The 23,806-nt window shown below is 40.1% G+C and overlaps 2 protein-coding genes across 3 annotated transcripts; both read left to right on the forward strand.

Annotated features, from left to right (window-relative positions):
* Positions 1–245: 245 nt before the first annotated feature.
* LOC131961086 (zinc finger and SCAN domain-containing protein 12-like) lies at positions 246–4,794 on the forward strand. The gene is made up of 8 exons (XM_059326359.1): positions 246–651; positions 1,106–1,308; positions 1,777–1,878; positions 2,033–2,128; positions 2,223–2,333; positions 2,501–2,618; positions 3,021–3,308; positions 3,410–4,794. The coding sequence occupies exons 1-8, from the start codon at positions 246–248 to the stop codon at positions 4,309–4,311; spliced, it is 2,226 nt and encodes a 741-aa protein (XP_059182342.1). The 3' UTR covers positions 4,312–4,794.
* Positions 4,795–6,304: 1,510 nt separating this feature from the next.
* On the forward strand, positions 6,305–12,465 carry LOC131960461 (zinc finger protein 211-like). 2 transcript variants are annotated; one of them, XM_059325690.1, is made up of 8 exons: positions 6,305–6,726; positions 7,653–7,855; positions 8,682–8,783; positions 8,964–9,059; positions 9,154–9,264; positions 9,475–9,592; positions 9,882–10,166; positions 10,390–12,465. In XM_059325690.1, the coding sequence occupies exons 1-8, from the start codon at positions 6,339–6,341 to the stop codon at positions 11,295–11,297; spliced, it is 2,211 nt and encodes a 736-aa protein (XP_059181673.1). In that variant the 5' UTR covers positions 6,305–6,338; the 3' UTR covers positions 11,298–12,465. The 2 variants fall into 2 exon arrangements, with proteins under 2 accessions (XP_059181673.1, XP_059181674.1); XM_059325691.1 differs by having other exon boundaries at positions 10,396–12,465.
* The last annotated feature ends 11,341 nt before the right edge of the window (positions 12,466–23,806 follow it).

The raw sequence follows: 23,806 nt of genomic DNA on the forward strand, positions 1-23,806 counted from the left end.
GGAGATCTGGGGATTTATTTTGTTTAGAAGGTGAGGGGTGCATTGTAGCCTGTGTAGAATTCTGTACTGGCTTTCTCTGAGTCTATTACAAGTAAAAGTTTTCTTTATAGATTCAAAGGCATCTGAGTCCCTACCCCATCCTCCAGCTTACTTTATTTCTAAAATTGTTGCTTACTCCAGTCCAGTCGGTGGCGTATGCATGCACCTCTGGTTTGGTTTCCCAAGGACAAGAAGAAGAAACCAACATGGATGCTGTTTGTTTCGAAGACCAGTTGTGCGAGGAGATCCGCCGTCACCCACATTTATATGATTCGTCTTTAGAGCAACACAGAGATAGTCGAGTGGTGTTGAACTCCTGGAGAGAAATCGCGCAAACGCTCGGGAAAGATGAAAACAGCTGCCGTCTGAAGTGGAAATATCTCCGAGACAGATATGTGAGAGCCAAGAGGAAGCTGAGAGAGAGGAGCAGCAGTGCAGCTGGGAGTGTCTGTCCTTACATCCCCTCCAGTGTTTCCATGTTAGACTGGCTCTCTGACTTCATCAACCATCGTGCTAAGGAGTCCCCTCAGACACTCAATTGTATTATGAATGAATCCGCGTGCACGTCCGCGCGATCAGAGCAAGACAGCAGCTGTCCGGGGAACGCGCAAAGTATGTCCCAAAATAAGACAAAACACAATGATACTGCATGCACTGATTTTACTATTTGTATATAATATCACTCGCCCTCATAATAAAATTCCAGGATTTCCTCATACTTAATATAATATATAATAGGCTAGGTGAAAGCATCAAACATATTCTGGTTCCAGGATTTCTGATGTGATGATTAGATTAGATTAGATTCAACTTTATTGTCATTGCACATGTCACAAGTACAGTTTTATAGACTATCATTATAAATATATGTTTGGATTGTGACTTGATGCCCCTTATTCTCAATCAGTTTTGGTTTAGTGTGTTGGAAGATGTAGTATAACTGTCAAATATACTACGGAGTAATAAACATATTAGTTTGCATCTATATTAATAAAGTTATTATTATATGGTTCAAGTTGTGAGACTGTATAAGTAAATAACTTGGTGTTTATCCATCTCCTGTCAGGTCCTCAGCTCCCTCTGTCTTCGCTGCACCTCCTGGTTCCTCCACTGAGGCTGATGTCAGCCTGTATGTGGCAGGTGGCCCAGGAGAGAAATGTAGACCAGTATGACAAACTGGTAGAATTCATCATGTTAGTGACAGAGATGGTCCCAGAGCTGCTGAACTACAAACAGAAGACTCAGCTCATCCTGGGTCTGAGAGCAAGGGTGAGTCCATGAAAATAATGAGACTATTTGTGGGCTTTTTCCCCCCACATTTTCTTTCTTTTTAATGTATTTTTTGGGCTTTTTCATGCCTTTAATGGATAGTTGAAGAGAGACAGGAATGTGTATGTGTGAATGTGTGTGGGGGCAGAGAGAGGGGAATGACATGCAGTAAAGGGCCGTCCGATGCGGGACTCGAACCGGGGCCAGCTGCAGCGAGGACTGTAGCCTCTACACATGGGGCGCCTGCGTAACCCACTACGCTACCGACCACCCCCACATTTTCTTATTTAAAAACAAATCTTTTATTGATGAGTCAAAGTGGAGACAAGAAATGAAACGGTGCCCCTCTCCAGGTCCTTTAAAGCCTTTAAAAAACAAACAAGAATAATGCCTCTATGATCACTATGTCAAAATGTAACAGTTTTATTTTGAAAGTTAGTTGTAAAGGTTTGACTTTGTGTTTTTCAGGTCATCCTTGAATCCTTAAAGCGGATGGATGAGGTTGACTGTGAAACTATTCAGGATCATCTGGACAGTTTCCAAAAGATAACAAACTACATACATGAAGAAGTGAGCGATGTTAATGACAGGATGTTTACATGAGGACACAATGTCAATGTGTTGTTTTCTCTCTGAAATATTCTATACTCAGATGTAGAGAGACATTTAAATGTGAATCTGATAATTAATACATGTAAATATACTTACCTGGGCTTCCTGACAGGACCCAGATGGAGAGGTGGAGACATCAAAGTCAGCATTCATGGAGCTGGTTCAAACATTACTGACAGACCAATCTGAAAAAGAGGCATTTTTCAAGGTGAGTTTTTCAATATTTAAAGCCAATAATATATGCATCTACCTATACATTTGATAGGCTACATAATGATGTTTCTATCTTTTTCCTGTCAAAGGAGGTCTTCCCAGTCCAGTATGGAGCTCGTTTTGATACAGCGCTGCAGATCCTGGTGTGGGAGTTCTTCTACCGACTGGAAGAGTTCCTCCCAGTACCAAGTTTTTCACAGGTTTAATTTTTCTTCTGCATCTTATTTTCTGAACAATACAGATTATAAATGTAGATCCACATTGTAAAAGGTAATACTGGAAAATAAGCAGCAGTTTGTGCTAACACACTCACTAACAAAATGTAGTTATCTTGAAAGTTTGAACTCTGCTCATTCTTCTTTTCCAGGTGTTCTCCATGTTTGACGTTTCTTCCCTTGACTATGAGTTTGAGCAGTTTGTCTCTGACCCTGAAGACCTGAGGAGGATTTTGCAGCAACAACAGGAGCAGAAAAAAATGACGAAAAGTATGAATACTTTAACATCTAATATTGCATTTCTCCAAATAACAGTCAAGGTGCACTAAAAAAAACACTTTTTTCAAAATATAGTTAGAATTAGCTTTTTAAAAAATCCTCACTCAGCATCTAATACCCTCCTGGTAGTCCAATACAATTACTAGAGAATATTAAATTATGTTTTATAGAGATTATCCATGTTTCTGTTCTTTCAGTTAAATCACGAGAGAGTGCTACAGGGGAAAGGAAGAATTTATTTAGTTTTTAGTTAATGCCTACATCTACGACTCACTGTGGAAATCATAAAATCTGGTTGAAAGTTACAAAATTTCCAGTATTCTATGTAGAATTCCCTGTAATCTACCTGCCTGACAACCAGTTCCTTTAACATGAATGTTATCTGTTTCTCAGGTGAGTTTACCTTCATGTCAGACACCATCCTCTGCACGCTCGCATCTAAACAGATGTCAGTGGCATCTGAAGATCATGTGGATCAAGATTTGGATGGAGGAGATGATAGACAAGACAGTGGGAAATCACAGGCAAGAAATCAAGAAAAGTCAGAAAGTGCAGAAGACATTTGTGAGGATGATGAAGAGACGGACGACAGTTCCATTGAAACTAATCCAAACTCTCCGCTCCATGAGTACGGGCTGTCACCACTCTCTTCTTCTCCATGCTCTGAGGCAGGTGACGATGGTGAGCATCTCTTGCGTCATACATGACTTTCTGGATAATCAGAAAATATTTTTATGTCTTTGTAAGTGTTCATCACTAATTCTCTTGTTTCCTGTTGGCAGAAACAGCTGGTGAAGCCTCCTTCCTGTCTTCTATATGCTCCATGGAAATAGTGAAGGAACATCTGGATCTGGGGGGAAACAAGGAGTCATCAGAAGAGAGAACGATCCAGTCATTCAACGAGGACTCTAACAGCACCAATAAAAACATCTGCCAGAAGTGTGGCAAGACTTTTGCATCTCGTTACACCTTGAAAAACCATGAATCTGTTCACACTTCCGCGCGGCCGTTCAAGTGCACTCAGTGCGACAAGGCATATAAAACCCGTAAAGACCTGAGACATCATTTCCGTATTCACTCTAACTCTGAAGGCCCGTCTTATGCTTGCAGCCTTTGTAAGAAGAAATTCAGCTCTCGGAGTTCGCTTAAAGTTCATCTGCGCCGTCACAGCGGAGAGAGGCCGTTTGCCTGCTCGTACTGCGACAAGAAGTTTCTCACAAACGGAGACTTAAAGGCCCATGTGCGCATTCACACCGGGGAGCGCCCGTATGCCTGTACTTTTTGCAACAAGAAATTCACACAGCCGTATATGCTCACTGTGCACCTCAGGATACACAAGAAAGACAACCCGTACCTCTGCAGCACCTGTGGGATGTCCTTTCCGAGCTCCGGGGCCTTGCTGGTGCATACACGCAAACACACAGGGGAGCGGCCCCATAAATGTGACTTCTGTGGGAAACGTTACGCCACAGCTATACGACTGACAGTACACCGGAGATTCCACACAGGAGAGAGGCCGTATTCTTGCTCAAAATGTGACAAATCGTTCCACTGTGGTTCAGGACTGAAGAGACACATGAGGACACACACGGGAGAGAAACCCTACCAATGTGTCACATGTCACAAGAGGTTTTCAGAAAAATCCAATATGAAAATACACCTCAAAGTCCACAAGAACCTCTAGTATACTGACGTGGATAATTAGCCTTTAGATATGTATGAAAGCCTGCTTTGTTCATGTCAGTAAATCACCAACGTGAATGTGTATATAAACGTTGACTTGGGACACTCAAATATTACACGTATGGAATAATGTGTACATATTGTGTCTGTAAATGCACCTTGTGTTTGGAGGGCATAATATTTAAAATTAGCGGAAAGACATCTTGTCAGAATTTGCTGATAAAATGTACAGATTTTAACTCAGAAATATTGATCCTTTGTCCCATAACAATGTGAATGAGTGGCCAAATATCAATTTCTTTACACTACCTATAAACATTTTTGATAAAATTCCTGTATATAAATTTGTTTTAAAACTGCAATGAAGAAATGTACTGGTTATCACATTTTACAGCTGAAAAATAAACTTCACAACTCTGGTGGACAAACTATACAATAGTGACAGTCTTTAGAAAAGTCTGCCAATTCTGTGCTTCAATTTTTTTTAAATTGATGTTTACAATAAAATATTGGAAGCTATATTCCAGTGTGCCGAAATCCACCCCTTTTTTTAACTACATCTTGAGGGAACCAATCATCCATCGGCTTTATATATACAATTCCTTATTTTCAACGTGACTGGGGCAGAAAAGAGTAAAGTGGTCAATTGTGCAATGTCAATCAAAAATGGGGTGAAATAAGAGAGCTGCCATTAGATCATTAGGAAACCATTGCAAGGGGAAAGAATGACACAAATGTCAATCAAACCGTTGAAGAAGGAGCTGAGACGCTCTCAATTTCTCAAGTTCTCAATTTACCAATCCATCTTTGTTCCAACCCTCACCTATCGAATTCAGTTTCCTCTGTAGGGTGGCTGGGCTCAACCTAAAGATAGGGTGAAGAGCTCAGACATTTGGAGGGCGCTCGGAAGGATCAAAAGGGGCCAGTTGAGGTGGTTCTGGCATATGATCAGGATGCCTCCTGGGCACCTCCCAATGGAGGTTTTCCGGGCATGTCCAACTGGTAAGAGGAAGACCCAGAACATGTTGGGGAGATTATTTATCTCAGCTGGTTTGTAAATATCTTGGGATCTCCAGGAAGAGCTTTAACACGTTGCTGGGGAGAGGGACGTCTGTACCTTGCTGTTGCTGGCCCAGAGAAGTGGAGGATGGATGGACGGACGGAAGGATGGAACCACTGAATCCTACGCACTAGACAGACAGGAAACGATTCCATGTCACCTCAGCAGAAATTAAACCATGATCTGTGGTGGAAAAAGCACCAAATCTTGACCAAGGCAATGGGGATGAATGACACAAACAATGACTGTTAAAGTAGTAGTAGGGAACGGTAGGATCATCCCCCCCCCCAAGAACTCCTGCTCCTCTCTCTCTCTCTCTCCCTCTCTCTCTATTGCCCCCCCCCCAACCTCTATCTACTCTACTCTACTCTGTTGACCTGCCCTGTACAACGACATCTATTGCACGTCTGTCCGTCCTGGGAGATGGATCCCTCCTCTGTCGCTCTCCCTGAGGTTTCTTCTTCTTTTTCCCCTGCTAAAAGGGTTTTTTAAAGGAGTTTTTCCCTGGCCGATGTGAGGGTCTAAGGACAGAGGGTGTCGTACCATGTACAGTCTGTGAAGCCCTATGAGGCAAATCTGTGATTTGTGATTTTGGGCTATATAAATAAAATTGATTTGATTTGATTTGATTTGATCATACTTGTTGGCGGGGGGTTGGCTGGAGAGTGGCATTGACAGTGGTTAAATTATTAACCACCATCAGTGTCACAGGTTGTGAGCTGAATGGACAGGCCATTTTTGAGACAAAACATAGAGAAAGCAGCAACACACACACACACACACACACACACACACACACACACACACACACACACACACACACACACAATGTATGCATGCTTCACAGATTGTACGACTGTACGAAGCGCCGACTGCGCATGCGCCATTTGTTCCACACTCCAGTCCAGTTGGTGGCGTATTTACCTCTAGCTGATTTGGCAAACAGCCAAGAGTAGAAGAAAACAAACATGGCTCCTTGTTTTGAAGAGAGGCTGTGCAAGGAGGTCCGCCGTCACCCAAATTTATATGATACGTCTTTAAAAGAGTATTATGACGGCCAGATTCTGTCAAAGTCCTGGAGAGAAATCGCGCAAACGCTCGGGAAAGATGAAAACAGCTGCCGTCAGAAGTGGAGATATCTCCGAGACAGATTTGTGAGAGCCAGGAGGAAGCTGAGAGAGAGGAGCAGCAGAGTCCGTCCATACATACCTGCTTGTGTTTCCATGTTAGACTGGCTCTCTGACTTCATCAACCATCGCACCAAAGAGTCCACGCGGACACCCAGCTGCAGTACAGATGAAACCTCGTGCGCCTCCGCGCGACCAGTGCAAGTCAGTTGCCCGGGCAACGCGCAAAGTATGTCCGACACTTATAAAGTTAGCTAAATAGCTTATTAACTTAACTTAACTACTGAGCTAACTTCTTGGCTAAGTATTTAGCTAAGTAGCTTGCTAAGCTAACTACTTAGCTAACTTCTTGGCTAAGTAATTAGCTTAGCAAGCTACTTAGCCAAGTAGTTAGCTATGTAATAATACAAAAACTCTTTTTCTTTATAAAGTATGAGAGGCAAAATGGAAAGTCTGTTATCAAAAACAAGATATTTAAAGAATACTTGGAATATTCAATCATAAAAGAAGTTGATATCAAAAGATAGAGCACAGAAACACACAGCAAGCATTAAATAACATGGTCAATGAATGTGGGTCATTTTTGACCCATGTTTTGCATTAGAAAAGGTGTCTATGGTGTGCATCAAAGGGTTAAGAAAATTATACTGCATGTACAATGTTACAAGCGAGTACTTGACAAGTTAATTGTCTCTTTATTATAGTAATTATTATATCATACATTCGTGGACTCCAACGGTCCATCATACTCAGTTACAGCTGAAATAAGAATATAATGTGCATGAATTTCTTGTAGGCCTATGGAACAAAAAAATAAACATGCTACTGTCTTGATAACCATTTAATAATTCATTTATTGACTAAAACACCAACATTATCTGGTTCCACATAAGTGTAAATAAAATAAATTGATTGTGAGTAAACAATTAATCATTTAATTAGAAAAAAATGAGTGAAAATAATAAACTACAGTCCTACAATATTAGTAGTTATTGTAATGAAGTCCCTTATTCCAGAGCAGACCTGTTCAGTGTGTCGGAAGATGTAATGCTATTGTCAAATATAATACTTTATGATTAGTATATTATTTGAATCTATATTGCTATCTATATAACGTGGTGTTTTATCTGTTTCTCTGCTTGCATCTCCTGTCAGGTCCTCCACTCCCTCTGTCTTCGCTGCACCTCCTGGTTCCTCCACTGAGGCTGATGTCAGCCTGTATGTGGCAGGTGGCCCAGGAGAGAAACGTAGACCAGTATGACAAACTGGTTGAATTCATCAAGTCGGTGACAGAGATGCTCCCAGAGCTGCTGAACTACAAACAGAAGACTCAGCTCGTCCTGGGTCTGAGAGCAAGGGTGAGGGAATGCATGTATTAAGACATTTCTTTAGCCATTGAGTTAAAGTGACGCCAAGAAATTAAGAAGTTCCACTCTCAAGATCCTTCAGTAAAGCCTTTATAAACATAATAATGCATTCTGTATAGTCTTTCAAAATGGAACATTAGTTTTGTTTTGTTAACCCTCCTGTCGTCCTTCCGGGTCAAATTGACCCAATCTGTTTTGACTATTCCTTCTTTCCTCCCTCCTCCTGCCTTCCTCTCTTCTTTCCTCCTTCCTTATTTCCTTCCCTCGCCCCTCCTTTCTTTCTTTCCTTCCTTTCCTCCCTCCTTCCCTTCTTTTCTTTCCTCCTTCCGCTATCTCCTTTCCTTTCTCTCTTCTTTCCTTCCTCCTGATTTCCTCTCCTTTCCTCCTTCCTTCCTTCTTTCATCCCTCCCGCCTCCATCCCTTCCTCTATCCTCCTTCCTTCTTCCCTTCCCTTGCCCCCCCTTTCCTTCCCTCCTTTCTTTCCTTCCTCCTCCTTTCTGCCCTCTTTCCTTCCTTCCTCCTCCTTTCTGCCCTCTTTCCTTCCTGCCTCCCTCCTTTTCTCCCTCCTTCCTTCTTTATTTTTTCCTTCCTTTCTTCTCCTCCTCCCCTTTCTTTCCTCCATCCTCCTTCCTTTCTCTCTCCTTTCCATTCTTTCTCCTTATCCTCCTCTCTTCTTTCCTTCCTCCATCCTTCTTTCTTTCCTTCCTTCTTTCCTCCATCCTTTTTTACTTCCCTTTGCGTCCTTCCCTCTTCTTCCTTCCTCGACCCGAGGACAACAGGAGGGTTAAGCATAAAGGTTTGACTTTGTGTTTTTCAGGTCATCCTTGAATCCTTAAAGAAGATGGATGAGGTCGACTGTGAAACTATTCAGGATCATCTGGACAGTTTCCAAAAGATAACAAACTACATACATGAAGAGGTGAGCAATGTTAATGAGAGGATGTTTACATGAGGACAGAGCTATCTGTCAGAGAAAGACACATAATAGTCTTTAGGTGCCATTTACCCTGAAATATTCTACACTCAGATGGAGAGAGACATTTAAATGTAAAACTGATAATTAATGCATGTAAATAAACTTATCTGGGCTTCCTGACAGGACCCAGATGGAGAGGTGGAGACATCAAAGTCAGCATTCATAGAGCTGGTTCAAACATTACTGACAGACCAATCTGAAAAAGAGACGTTTTTCAAGGTAAGTTCTTTAATTTTTAAGTCTATTAATATATCCATCTTCCTATACATTTGATAGGCTACATAATGATGTTTCTATCTTTTTCCTGTCAAAGGAGGTCTTCCCAGTCCAGTATGGAGCTCGTTTTGATACAGCGCTGCAGATCCTGGTGTGGGAGTTCTTCTACCGACTGGAAGAGTTCCTCCCAGTACCAAGTTTTTCACAGGTAGGCAGCGAGTTGGTCCCTAAATGCTGGCTGAAGACTCTAGCCATGACTCTAGTCAAGTCAAAATGTTTAACCACAGAACTGCTGGCGCTTAAATGTGTCCTTACTTATACCTTACACAACCACATACAACACAGATTACAAATGGAGATCCACACAGCAAAGCAAGCAGACGTTTGTGTTTAAAATCCTCCCCTTCATCTTTTCCAGGTGTTCTCCATGTATGACGTTTCTTCCCTTGAAAATGGGTTTGAGCAGTTTGTCTCTGACCCTGAAGACCTGAGGATGATTTTGCAGCAACAACAGGAGCGGAAAAAGCTGACTAAAAGTAAGAATCCGTTAACATTTTGGTAGTTTTGTCCTTCTTCTCTGGTTAAGCGCTCGCTACAGTTTCTCCTCTGTGGGGAGGGACAGAGTCATGAGCTCAACTGGAGCAGTGTGAAAAATGTTACACGTGAATTTTCAGGCTTTGCTATAGCTTTTTGCTTTGTAAATTAATCAGCTCTTCAACACAATATAAATCTACATGCTTTTTGGTGTCATTATTTATATCGCCTGCCTATTAGACAACCAGCACCACTCTATTTCCTCTAACGTAAATGTTATCTGTTTCTCAGGTGAGTTTACCTTCATGTCAGACACCATCCTCTGCACACTCGCATCTAAACAGATTACAGTGGCATCTGAAGATCATGTGGATCAAGATTTGGATGGAGATTACAGACAAGACAATGAAAAGTCACATGAAAGAAATCAAGAAAGGTCAGAAAGTGCAGAAGACATTTGTGAGGATGATGAAGAGACGGATGACAGTTCCATTGAAACTAATCCAAACTCTCCGATGCACGAGTACGGGCTGTCACCGCTCTCTTCCTCTCCATGCTCCGAGGAAGGTGACGAAGGTGAGCATTTGTTGCATCCTGCATGATTTTCTGGATAAACCGAAACAATATTCTTACATTGGTGCAAGTTTCGAGTGGTCATGCTGGTTGTTTTTATTGATTTATTGTCAAAACAGCAAAATAATTCAGCTAAATGTTCTAAGGATTACCTGTGTAAATTTAACTTGGCATTAAGATGATGTTGAGAGAATTTCTCACTACTTCTCTTGTTACCTGTTGGCAGAAACAGCTGGTGAAGTCTCCTTCCAGCCAACCAGATGCTCAGTGACCTCAGAAGTAAAGAAACATATGAGGAGAAACAAAGAGTCATCAGAAGAGAGCACGATGCAGTCCTTCAATCAGGTCTCTAAAAGCGTCCATCAAAACATCTGCCAGAAGTGTGGCAAGACTTTTGCATCCTGTTCCTCCTTTAGAAACCATCAGGCTGTTCATTCTTCGGCCCGGCCGTTCATGTGCACTCAGTGCAACAAGACATATAAAACTCATAGTGTCCTGAAACACCATTCCCTTCACTCAGCTCGTCACTTCAACCCTGAAGCTCCGTCTTTTGCTTGCAGCATTTGTGACAAGAGCGATACTTCTAAAGATTCACTCAGAGTTCATCAGCGTCAGCACAGCGGAGAGAGGCCGTTTGTCTGCACGTACTGCGGCAAGAGGTTCCTGTCAAATACAGTCTTGAAGTCCCATGTTCGCATTCACACCGGGGAGCGCCCGTATGCCTGTTTTTTTTGTGACAAGACATTTGTACAGCTGTCTCAGCGCACTGTGCACATGAGGATGCATACGAAAGAGAAACCGTACCTGTGCAGTACATGCGGTAAGACGTTTCCGAGCTCCGGGGCCTTGCTGGTGCATTCACGCAACCACACAGGGGAGCGGCCTTATCAGTGTGACATCTGTGGAAAAAGATACGCCAAAGCGATAAAAATGACAATACATCGGCGGTATCACACAGGAGAGAGGCCGTATCCCTGCTCAGAGTGTGACAAATCATTCCACTGCAGTTCAGGACTGAAGAAACACATGAGGACCCACACAGGAGAGAAACCCTACCAGTGTGTCACATGTCACAAGAGGTTTTCTGTGAAATCCAACTTGAAAGTACACCTCAAAGTCCACAAGATCATCTAGCAACATTTGTGAATACATACAGTAGTGTTCAATGTAATAGCAGTCCAATGTGACTAACCAGATTAATCCAGGTTTTTAGTATATTTTTGATTGCCACGTGGCAAACAAGGTACCAGTAGGTGCAGTAGATTCTCAGAAGATCAACAAGACGCTCTTAAGGCTGTGCAATTGGGCAATTACTTGAAAGGGGTGTGTTCAAAAATATAGCAGTGTCTGCCGTTGACTTTACAAACTCAAAACTATTTTGTACAAACTTTTGTTTCTAGGATTTAGCAATCCTATGAATCACTAAACTAATATTTAGTTGTATGACCACAATTTTTTATAATTGCTTCACATCTGTGTGGCATGGAGTCAACCAACTTGTGGCACCTTTCAGCTGTTATTCCACTCCAAGATTCAGCTCGTCTCACAAACTGTCTGCAGCCCTTGGACTCAAAAAGAACAATTTTACTTTTACTTTCTTTGATCATCCTGGAGCTGATCATTGGCTGAGCCTTTGCCATTCTGGTTATTCTTCCATCCATTTTGATGGTTGTCTTCCGTTTTCTGCCATGTGTCTCTGGTTTTGCTCTCCATTTTAAAGCATTGGAGATCATTTTAGCTGAACAGCCTATAATTGTTTGCACCTCTTTATAAGTTTTCCCCTCTCCAATCAACTTTTTAATCAAAGTACGCTGTTCTTCTGAACAATGTCTTGAACGACCCATTTTCCTCAGGCTTTCAAAGAGAAATGCATGTTCAACAAGTGCTGGCTTCATCCTTAAATAGAGGTCACCTGATTCACACCTGTTTTTTCAGAAGAATTGATTGACTGATTGAATGCCACACTGCTATTTTTTTTAACACACCCCTTTCAACTAATTGCCAAATTGCCTTAAGAGCTGCATATCACGAATGCTGGGTCTTGTTGTCATCTACTGGTACCTTGCTTGCCATGTAGCAATAAAAAATATACTAAAAACCTGGATTAATCTGGTTAGTCACATTGGACTGCTATTATATTGAACACTACTGTATTTTGGGCAATTTCATGCTTTCAAAAAGAGAAGACAGAAGGGAAGACATCTGTGAAAGGGCCCTGAACCAGTCTCCGATCTGGGCTGCTGGGACAAGAACAAGGCCACTGTTATAACTTTAGTGAGTGATGAGAACCTGGTTCATACCTGCATCATACCTGCATCAGGAAGAGCTGCACCACCAACATCTAAATAGAACTGTGGACTTGGGACACTCTAATAATACAAACATGGAAAAGTGTTTCAAAAACTTACCTCTGGCCTCTTGTGTGGATGAAGTGATTGCTCCATCCAAGTCGGAGTGCAGGTGCTGTCCTCCCTGTCTCAGGTGTGATCATGTGACCTCTGGATGGGGACTTCTGACACAATAGATTTTCCAAATAATCAGCAGCAGGTTCAAATGAATGATCATCACGTTTATTTTTCATTTTGATACATTTGCAATAAATAACTTTTATTTTGAAATGTGTTGGCCAGTTCTTTGTCTCCAACATGTCAGAGTAGAGCCATTCTGAGTAAAACACACTGTTCCATAAAACAAACCACTATATACATAGAAAAGGGAATTAGTTTCACATTTATACAAAAGTTACAAAGACTAATGATAATGTCAGTTTGTGTTGAGGTTCTGAGGTGGTCAAAATAATATATATAATATTGTGTATGTTAAATAAAAAAAAGTCACAACAATACTTCATGGAATAATCAAAAGTCTGTATAAGCCCAAAAAGAAACATATTTTGGTCCGCATTTTAAGATATTAGGCTTTTTTGCAGTCCACAAGTCTGTCCTCTAAATCTTTCCTTCCATGGGAATTATGTGAATTGTTGTGAACTATTTGGAAACTGGAATTATTTTAAGTGCACTTGCATGAAATCTGGTTGTTTTACAGGTGCATCTCAATAAATTAGAATATCATGGAAAAGTCCATTTCATGTAGTTCAAGTCAAATAGCCCCAACCAAGTATTGAGTGCAGATAGATACTGCCCAATAGACATACTTTTCAGAGGCCAACATATCCATATTAAACATACTTTATAAAGTTGGTCTTTTGTAATATTAAACTTTTTTGAGACACTGGATTTTAAGATTTAATTAAATGTAAACCATAATCATTATAATTAGAAGAAATTAAATAAATGAAGACATGAAATGTTTCATTCTGTGTGTAACCGATGTACATAATGTGTTATTTCAACTTTTTGAATTGAATTACTGACATAAATAAACTTTTTTTTAATGATATTCTAATTTATTGAGATGCACCTGTAGTCGAGATTATGCTAAAATTATATCTAAGTTACCTGTTGAGGACCAAACCTTCAATTTTGTAAATTCACGGTTTATTCCCATAAATTCCCATGGAAAGTTTCCAACTTTGCAACCCTAATAGGCCAACTCTGTTTGGTTATGCTTATGTTAAGTTTAATGTTAAGTTCTTCATAAGAGACATTTTTCAGAAATACTTCATTAATGTCACTGAATTATTTATGTTTGTATTTTTTACACTGGTGACAAGAAGAGGAAAGGACAACACAGACCTAAATCAAACAGTTAAGTCCAAATTAGCAGAATTTCTTGCCACCTCAGCATTCCCTGACCAGTGATTGAACCTGAGCCAATGAAAGTGCCAAATCTAGCCAATAAACCATCTGGCAACCATTTAAACAGGGAAGAATAACAAAAAAAAGAAAGTCAAGGAAATAACACCCTGCCTCATATTTAGCGTATTTAACTAAATGACCAGAATTTCATGCAACTTTAGCCATCAACCACCTCAGACACAAGACCATCAGGAACCCATTTAGTGCTAGCTCTGAGTTCGAGGAGTTAAACCCGGGACACAGCAGTCAGAGCGCCACAGGGAACAGGGAAGAATGAAGAATGACACAAATGTAAATCAAGCAATGAACACCCTCTCCCCTAATTAGCTTATTTGACCAAATGACCATAATTTCCACATCATCTCAGCGTTCCCTGACCAGGAAACAAACCTGGGCTGTGGTGGTGAGAGTGCCGACCCAGCCACAAGGCCCTCAGGGAGCCATGGCGGTGAGGAAGAATGACACAAATGTAAATCAAGCAATTAACTCCCTCTGCCATAATTGGCTTGTACAAGTAAATTATCAGCATTTCACTACAGCTCAGCCTTCTCTAAACAGGAATTAGTGACAGCGATGAATCCTAGACCAAGGATACTAAACATGCTATTCCCCTGTGGCCATTTCTGTAAAATCACTGGATGGACAAAATAATAATTAGGGCTGCACAATATAGAATATTATATCCAATTGATTATTTTGACTGATATTAACGATAACGATATGGAGGGAATAATGACTTTTGAATTACTTTTTGCATCATTATTCTCACTTTATATAACACATATATATAACAATATATTAAAATTATCATGATGTGAATTTTTTTTGCAAGGATTTGTTACATAAGTTGAAATATGTCTCATGCAGAATGGCCCATTTCAGAAGAAATTATTGTATTATAAATAATGGTGCATTAATGTGTTAATCACTTTATTGTTGAGGCTGTTAAAGGTAGAGCTCATTTTAATGACCTTACTGGGGAGTTTAATGTACACTCCACTTTATAATTTATTAGTTTTATTCGTAGTTTATATTTAACAATAATTCTGAATCTGTAGTACAAGTACTGGCGACCCTGAAACCACAGAGCGCCGGCTGGTGGCGGATATTATGTATCTCGAGCTGCTTTAAAGGGAAAGAAAACTGACATGGCTGCTTGTTTTGATGAGAGGCCGTATTCTTGCTCACAGTGTGACTAATATTTCCACTGTGGTTCAGAGCTAAAGAAACACATGAAGACACACGCAGGAGAGAAACCCTACCAGTGTGTCACATGTCACAAGAGGTTTTCTAGCAAATCCAACATGAAAATACACCTCAAAGTGCACAAAAACAAACTAGCAAACTATTGTGACTAAGAATTTATCTTTAGAGGCAGATAAAAGCCTGATTTATTCTTACGTCAGGACAAGACGTTTCGGCGCATTTTCAAGTCACTAAATAAACATGTAAATGTAAATATTTATATAAATGTAGACTTAGGACACTCAGTTTCCCATGTAAAATAACTGATTTAGTGACAAGACTTTTCAATAAAATATGCTGACAAAAAATGACAACATTGAGAGCTGTGTGTAAAATTGATCCTTTGTACTGTATGAATGGAAATGGGCATGTTTTTGGCTTATATACATTTTCTTCACAACCAATTTACATCTGATAAAGTGTCTGTAAATGTATGTTTTGGTTTTGCAAAGAGGAGCTCAGCTGGAAAATAAACTTCACTGCACTGTGATCAAACTATAGAATGTTGAAAGTGTTATAAAACTTCTTTTGTACTTTTGTATTGAATTCCTTATAATTTTTTGGCTGACACGTAAGCTGATATGGATAGATCCACAGTGAAATAATATTGGCTGAGATTGGCCTGGCTGATTTATTTTTCTATCTATCTATCTATCTATCTATCTATCTATCTATCTATCTATCTATCTATCTATCTATCTATCTATCTATCTATCTATCTATCTATCTATCTATCTATCTATCTATCTATCTATCTATCTATCTATCTATCTATCTATCTATCCATCCATCCATCCATCCATCCATCCATCCATCCATCCATCCATCCATCCATCCATCCATCCATCCATCCATCCATCCATCCATCCATCCATCCATCCATCCATCCATCCATCCATCCATCCATTAATAACATGACATGTGTGGAGTTATAACTTGAGCCAAAACCCCCCAAAGGGTTAGGCAATCTGCAGCTCCAGAGACATGTGGCTATTTAGCTACTCTCCAGTGGCTCCACAAAAAATATATGGAAATTCATTCATTTTGTTTACATTTTAATTCTCATTTGTCATTGTTGTAGGTCTGCATTCTTTCATTTTATAATTGTAAAAACTTTGTCCTCAAAATTGCCAAACCTAGCTGTTGCTATAGATTTCAAATTCAAAAAAAGAAAAGTCTCACTGGAAAATAGACAGATTTGTTTTCTTTCACCACCAGGCATGCTTGATCTGCAGCGAGAAATTGGAAAATTGCTTTCATTATCAGCCTCAAAGAACACAGTTGAATTTGAGTTGCTATGGGAGCTAAGATCCATGGCAAACTGAAAATATAATATGCCTTAAAAAAACTTTATTCTTTAGTCAAAGTGCTAGTTACACCTTTATGTGACAGACTGTCTGACCCCACTGGACAAGGGTCAACAACACCTAGACAAACCAGAGCACCTCTCTTCAATAGAGAGTTACCTCACCTGTGTCTATATTGTATCAAGGTGCTTTCTCCAAAAATCCAAACCAGAGAGAGTCCACAATTTCATCAAGATGTTGAGCTGTTAATGTGTGAAAAAAATATGGAAATAGAACTCATGTAAGACGGGCTAAATAGTAGATGACTATACCAGACATTTACATTTCATAACAAGCTATGAAACAAACTTCTCTCATTTATTTTTGGTGTTTGTCAAACAGGTGTACAGGCACCACTTCATATGTACAGTTTCTCTTTACCACCACCAGAGGGAGACACACACCTCGTTATATTTCAACAAAACGTGGACAGACACACCAACAAAGGGGCCTGTAAGAATTCCACTTGCTTTAACTTCCCTGATGGCGTCCCTCCCAGGAAACAGAACTCAATAATTCATAACAGGCACTCATAAATTTCAATGAGTTTCTAATTAGGAGGAGCCCACAGTAATTGTCTCTGAGGCGGTTCTAACAGGAGGAGGATCATGCTGACAGATTGACAGAGTCCTTGTGGCAGATTGCCGCAAATCACCTAATTATAAGTAGAAGTTAAACTTTCAGCTTTTAATGATGATTATTTTGGCTTTATTGGATAATTTTGCAATTGACAGAGAAGGGAAAGATTGGAGAGTGTGTGTGACAAATGTCCCACCGATAAATCTGATATTTCACCTATAGAGAGAATAATCTTTATAATATTTTCCCTTACATTTATAGTTGTTGATGTTGATATTCAGGCTTTTTTGTTAAGAAAAACAACAAAAGCAAACCTCCATATTTTAGTTCTAAGTCCAAATGTTACAGCAAAGCTGAAAGATTACAGCATTTTTGCAAAAACAGTGATACATTCGATCATTTTTTTCATCAATAATTGCACATATATTCTTAAATCTGTTGGATTATAAAAGCACTTCGTTAAATAAAGGTGTTTGTGTGTTATTCTGTGCAGCAAATGATCCAAACTAAATCAATGGGAAAAGTATAATATATATAGTATATAAGACTAATTTGGTTTAATTAAAGTTTAAATTAAATTTCATAACATACAGAATCAGCACATTGGGGAGATAGAATGATTTATCTTAAAGTCTCATAACTTCCCATTAATTTTGATGGACTTATTTTACTTATTGTAATAGTTTAGTTGGTGGACTTAGTTCAGTTTTTAATTTTCCTGGGGAATTTTCTTGAAAGCTCTATTCCTTAAATATAATTAAGGAAGGCTTTGAATTTATGATTTCTAAAGTTTGGCTTGGACTGTAAACTATTTTACATGTGAGAATGCACTTCATCTTCAGAAAAGTTTGACATTTTTTTGGGAATTGTGCTTATTACTGCCACCAAGGAGGTAAGATTTTGTCAGCAGGCTTACAGAAAAACTAATGGCTACATTTTCATGAAACTTGGTAGAAAGATGTAGCATGGAACAAACAAGAACCCATTAAATTTTGGAGTAGATCCGAATCACAGGGCAGATACACAAACAGGCATTTGTGCTGCATTTATGTGGTTTTAAAACAATAGAAAAAAAATTGATTCCGAGTTTCCTTTCCTCAACATGTAGTTTAAACAATCTAAGCAATAAAATACAACACATCTTCCTTGTAGTGTCCATGTTGCCTCTACATTACAACCTAAGGCTCATTAACATGGCAAATTTGGAAGAAAAAATTCCCGATTCAGGAAATGGGACCATCCAAGGAAAATGTGAAAGCACAATGAGCCTTGGCAGAGGTCTGTGCTCTCTGAGTGCCATTCTAGTTAGATTTCTTTCTTATAGTTAAATGAAAGGATATTTGTTTGTTCCATTTGAAACTGGAGCTAGGAGGCAACTAGCTTAGCATAGCATAAAGAGGTAAACCGCTTGTTTGGCTCTGTCCAAAGTGAGTATGCAAGATGGCAAATTGCTGTTGTTATACTTACATTTTCCATACAAAAAAGGACATATTTTGTTGCGAGCTAGAGAGGTATAGGTAGGCTTACTTGTTCCAGCTTCTATGCTAAGCTAAGCTAACCAGCTTCATATTTAACAGACAGATACGAGAGTGGTAGCAATCTTGAAAGCAGAATAAGTTTATTTCCCAAATCGTCAAACTATTCCTATAAAGATTGCAGGATAGAAAGACGATAACCTCTGATGATGTAAAGACAAGACAGAGATACTGACATTAGCATGCCAGGCACACTTGCTAGACTGAATTACTGGTAATACTTCGGGGAGATGAACAACATCCAAGTGCAGTAAAGCAGACAGTGTAATAACAGTAATCACTTAGTGGAGTTCATTTACAGCCGTAAAACAAAGGTCACTGACATCCCCTTTCGGAGCGCCTCATGGATATTAGGCACTATTTACTGATGGAGGATAATTTAGAGAGATAACCCTTAAGGACGGTGGCTGGTGGCTGTGGAGGGACGTCCAGAGGTATTTTGTATGTGTGTGAGCACATGAGCTTTGGCTTGGCAGGAGACACCGGACAGGTGGATGCTCAGCCAGCCAAAGTCCCATTACTTGCTCAGGGGGCAGCAAGTGTGTGTGTCCCTGAGTGTGTGTGCGCGTGCATGCATGTGGTAATTACTTTTTCTCTGTGTGTGTGCATGTTTGTGTGTGTGTGTGTGTGTGTGCAGACGGGGTGATTAGAGATGGGTAGCGGGTGGAGGGCTTGTCAGAAGTTATCTTCCCATCTCATCTCATCATAGGCAGTCTGGCGGATTCCCTCGATGGCTCAACAGCCCGACGCCGCGGTGCTGCTGTCAATCGGGCCGTCAACGCCTGCAGAAATCGATGCCAATCTCCCTCGGTTTCTATTTTTAACCGAGGCTCAGCACCCAGGCCTTTGATAAGGATGCTGCCTTCTTTTGGCTCTCCTCTTCGCCTCGGATGAGCAACCCCCCTCTTCCAACCTCTTTCTCCACCCCTGCTGATGAGAGGTGATAAGAGACAGACGAGATGGAGCTAAAAGCACAGACCTGCCTCAAAGAGGCTTTCATGGCGGAGAAAATGATGATTGTTAGCACTATTACAAGCAGGAAGAGTCGAGCTGGTTGTAGTGTTATTAGTCAAAGACATGATTGCATTTAAATTGTCACTTTCATCTGTAGCAGTACTATTACCATTTATCCTGCTGCTACCACTACCAATAATACACCACTGCTACCTTTACTTAAGCCTTTCATTGACACATATAAATAAAATACAACTGGAACACATGTTATTTAGAGTTAGTAATTGGCAATGGGTGTAAAAAGTACCAGCTCTTTTAGGATGTGATGATGTATTTTAAAGTGTTTTAACATTTTCAGGACAAAGAAAAAAAATGAAATTTGATGACAACTGGGCAAACTCCATCTGCCGATGGGCAGCCTCTGCACATGTGGCAGTTTCCAGCGAGATGTCAGGAGCTGTGGTGTCCTTTGTTTCGCCAAGGTTTGGCTGCATCCTCGAGTGCCGGAGGGCGCCGTTCAACAGGGTCGCTCTTTATCTGTGTACCGATGTGGTGGTCACATTCTGCTTCATGATGAATAATGCAACAATAAGTTAGTAGAAGCTGATGACATTTCACTGGAATTATACCTAATATGATTTCATGTGACAAGGACAGTTGATTGATTAATGATGTGATATGATAGAAAGCTCCAAAACGGTTTGATCATTACATCTTATTATCAATGAGTGTACCAAATCATAGTTTATTGTACGTGTTTTCATCTAAAACTTATTTCTACAAAGTGACTGCCAACTGCCCTATTGTATGCAGATAATATACAGATGAGATAAGATACACAACAGGGCCTCATCCACAGACTTTGATGGGACACTGAACGTTCTGATTATCATCAAAATGATATGAATCCTAGGTTTGATTAACTGGGCAAAGACCCCACATTCACTGTGCAACAATTGATTTTTGGTAATTTGATTTTTTGCAGCACTAAAAATACAATATCACCACCACAATATAAACCACTGACCCACCGGCAGAATGCCAATTTTTCAATTTTATTGGACATATTGTCATTGAACATGAAATGGACTTCAGAAAGCCATCCATTAAACACCTTATATGTAAATTAATTGATGAATTAAGTACTTTTATTAAAGATTTATGACAACAACTTGACACACAGTGCTGCTGCTGTGTCTCAAATTAATCTTCAGTTCCCCAGCCTTTAGATGACACTTCTATGTGGCATTTATCGTTGACCTGATATCTCACCCTAAAAATCCACTGCCCACTACTCCCAATTCTTAGTAAAAGGGGGCAAAATGATAAGGGGTAGTTTTATAGAATTTTGTTGTTACCATTCAGGTTTTCTAATGCATAAAAATGTGAATGGAAACACAACAAATACCTGTGCTGTTCCTGTTTAGATAAGCTATAAATCTCCCCGCAGCAAACAGTGTTTTGGTTATAGAAGTAACATAATTAGTTATAAATTGAGACTCATTTGTGTGGAGTTGAGAGGTTTTAATTGATTGTAGTATAAATACTCCTCCGTCTCTGGAACATTTGGTGAGTCAGTGTCACGTGAAAACCTACTCCATAAAGAAAAACGCTCGAAGCAATGAAGTAAAAAGACACTATAATCCAGCCCTGTGTGAATCATGGCCTTTGTTGGCACCAGATCTCAACCCTAGAAACACCTAAGGGAGATTTTGGACCCTCACCATCATCAAAAACAAATAAAAAGGAATATCTTTTGGAAGAATTATGTTTTATTCCTCCAGTAAAGTTTGAGAGACTTGTAGAAGCTATACCTAGGAGCACTGAAGCTGTTGTGGAGACACTTTATGTGTTTTTTCTTTCAATTTATCACCCCTCTGTACATACTGGAGTAGAAAATACACGGGTAGAATACCCAAGTGTCGGCATAGCAGAACTCTGATTAAGCACAGCACAAGACAAAGTGTACTTACCAGCACCTGGCTATTATTTCTGCTCCTCCTCTGCTTGTACTCCAGTCAGTTTTCTAGTTGGGATGGGATCTCCGCTCCTCTATGGACTCTATGGTGCTTTGTCACCACTCAGTCTACGTTACGAAATGAACTCCTGGTAAATTAACAACCCACTCTCATGAGCTTAACTTCAGATGTTGCACATTAATAATCAGTATTGCCCTTCGAGCTTCTGCGTCGACAGCAATCATGCACTGACGAGAGTGAAGTTGTGCTGGGAGTTGCAGGAAACGTGTCACCGATTAATCGTATTTGACACAATGCTGATGGAGAGGAGTGAGAAATGTTTTGTTTTTAAAAAATCCCTAATTCAGATCATTAGTTTTTTAGAAACCGTAGAGGATATCGTTGCTTTGATGATATTTTCTTTAAAGTTTTCCCTCTGTCAGGAGTCATCTTGCTAATTTGACAATAACTCACAATTATGCTGAGATCCTTTTAGGGAGAACAAAAACAAAACTGCACGTAATTAGTGCAAGTCAGGTTCGATGTTTTAACAGCTTCTCCATCTCTGACTTTGATGCAGACGCAGCAGCAGCGAGTAGGAAGGGCGACCTGCTGCTTAGACAGAGCGTTATGTAACTGAGAGGTCACACGTTTTGACCCCCATGACACCTAGTGTTCAGCAACAGCTGTGTGTTTTGGCACTGTGCCCTTGAGCAAAGTAATCCTAACTTATCTGAAGTCATGCCGCATTAGAGTTTGATCCTAATAGCTAAGATATAATAAAGTATCATGTGTATTCAGTGTCAAATAAACGGATCCACAAGCTTTGGCTCTCGTCTCCATTTACTGTACTCTGTTTGAAATATCCTGTAGCGTTCCTTTTTGTGTTTGTCTATTCTGCTCTAAAGTTGTTGGCAGAACTCGATTCAAACATTTTCCCCCTAATTGGGTGTTTTTGTGGATGCCGGATTAATCAGCCGCAGGGTATTTAATGTTGTTTGGGCAGCTGAGAGGTAATACAGCCAAGCCATTAACATATCATTAAAGAGTCCTCAGCACTGTAATTGCAGCCAGAACGCTGACGATACACTCTCATTAAGTGGACTCTGAGAGAGGAGACGTCTCATCGTGATGGCTTTTAGTGAGATGTTGAGAAAATCTGTGTAACTCAGCACACCGTTGTCACAATGGGACGTCCGCAGGTCGCAGTGTGAGCCGAGATCGTTTCCAAAATGCCGTGTTAGCTTCTGTTGAGGCATCTGAACTTTCAGCATTCAGAGGTTGCAAAAACAAGGACTCAAGTTCCTCGTTGCCTTAACGGCTTTGTAGCAGACGTGGCCCCGTGGATCAGCTGTTGGCTTGTCCACTTTAGTCCAGACTGAAATATCTTAACAACTGCAGGATGAACTGCAATTGTGCAGACATCCATGTCCGTGCCCAGACGATAATGACTTTCCCCCTAGTGTAGCCATAAGGTTGACATTTAGGGTTTTGAGTAAAATGTCTCAAAAACTAATGGATGGATTGCTGAAATGTGGTACAGACATTTATGTTCCTCTCAGGAGGAATTGTAATATCTTTAATGATCCCCAGACTTTTCGTGATGCCACTTCATTAAGTAAAAAGTTTCATACGTCCAATACATCAACGTGAAAAACTAACAATTTCCTATCAGCCTAAATTATACTTTATTTGCATGCTTACATCCTGAACCACAATGGTGGTAAAATGGTGGATATCAGCTTTAACATCGTTACTGTTAGCAAGTTTACGTTAGCATTAAGCTAATTATTACCCCTGCACCTAAGTACAGCCTCACAGAGCTGCTAGCGTGGCTGTAGGCTTTTATGCTGAGTTCACAGCAAATGCGAAGCAAGTTTGAGTGATTACCATGTTGGGATAATTTGTGTTTATTTGCATTACTCACATAGGACGTACCGATATAGACGCCACTGTTTCTTCCCGCCATTTCTTTGTGTCACTATTACTGCTTTGTACCTGTTTTTTAGAAGTCCCAGATAAGTTGGAAAAATAAATGCTATACAAAAATCAAATTTTCTGAACTAAAATGGGGGGAATATGGTGGATATCTGCCTCAACATCTGCTTTAGCATTGTCATTGTTAGCATGCTGACATTAGCATTTAGCTTTAAAAATGTGTGTCTTAGTACAGCCTCACAGAGCTGCTAGCTAGTGTGGCTCCATATTTATCATCATCATTTATCATTCATGGTCGAAATGACCACTACTGCTGCTTTGTACCTAATG

Source organism: Centropristis striata, chromosome 22, assembly GCF_030273125.1.
Source record: "Centropristis striata isolate RG_2023a ecotype Rhode Island chromosome 22, C.striata_1.0, whole genome shotgun sequence".
Classification (NCBI taxonomy): domain Eukaryota; kingdom Metazoa; phylum Chordata; class Actinopteri; order Perciformes; family Serranidae; genus Centropristis; species Centropristis striata.

Bases quoted from the DNA above. Each gene is read 5' to 3' on its own strand.
- LOC131961086 (XM_059326359.1), top strand. From the start codon at position 246: ATGGATGCTGTTTGTTTCGAAGACCAGTTGTGCGAGGAGATCCGCCGT. The intron at 652-1,105 runs GTATGTCCCAAA...ATCTCCTGTCAG, and splicing joins CTGTCCGGGGAACGCGCAAA to GTCCTCAGCTCCCTCTGTCT. The intron at 1,879-2,032 runs GTGAGCGATGTT...GCTTCCTGACAG, and splicing joins CAAACTACATACATGAAGAA to GACCCAGATGGAGAGGTGGA.
- LOC131960461 (XM_059325690.1), top strand. From the start codon at position 6,339: ATGGCTCCTTGTTTTGAAGAGAGGCTGTGCAAGGAGGTCCGCCGTCAC. The intron at 9,265-9,474 runs GTAGGCAGCGAG...CATCTTTTCCAG, and splicing joins CAGTACCAAGTTTTTCACAG to GTGTTCTCCATGTATGACGT. The intron at 10,167-10,389 runs GTGAGCATTTGT...ACCTGTTGGCAG, and splicing joins CTCCGAGGAAGGTGACGAAG to AAACAGCTGGTGAAGTCTCC.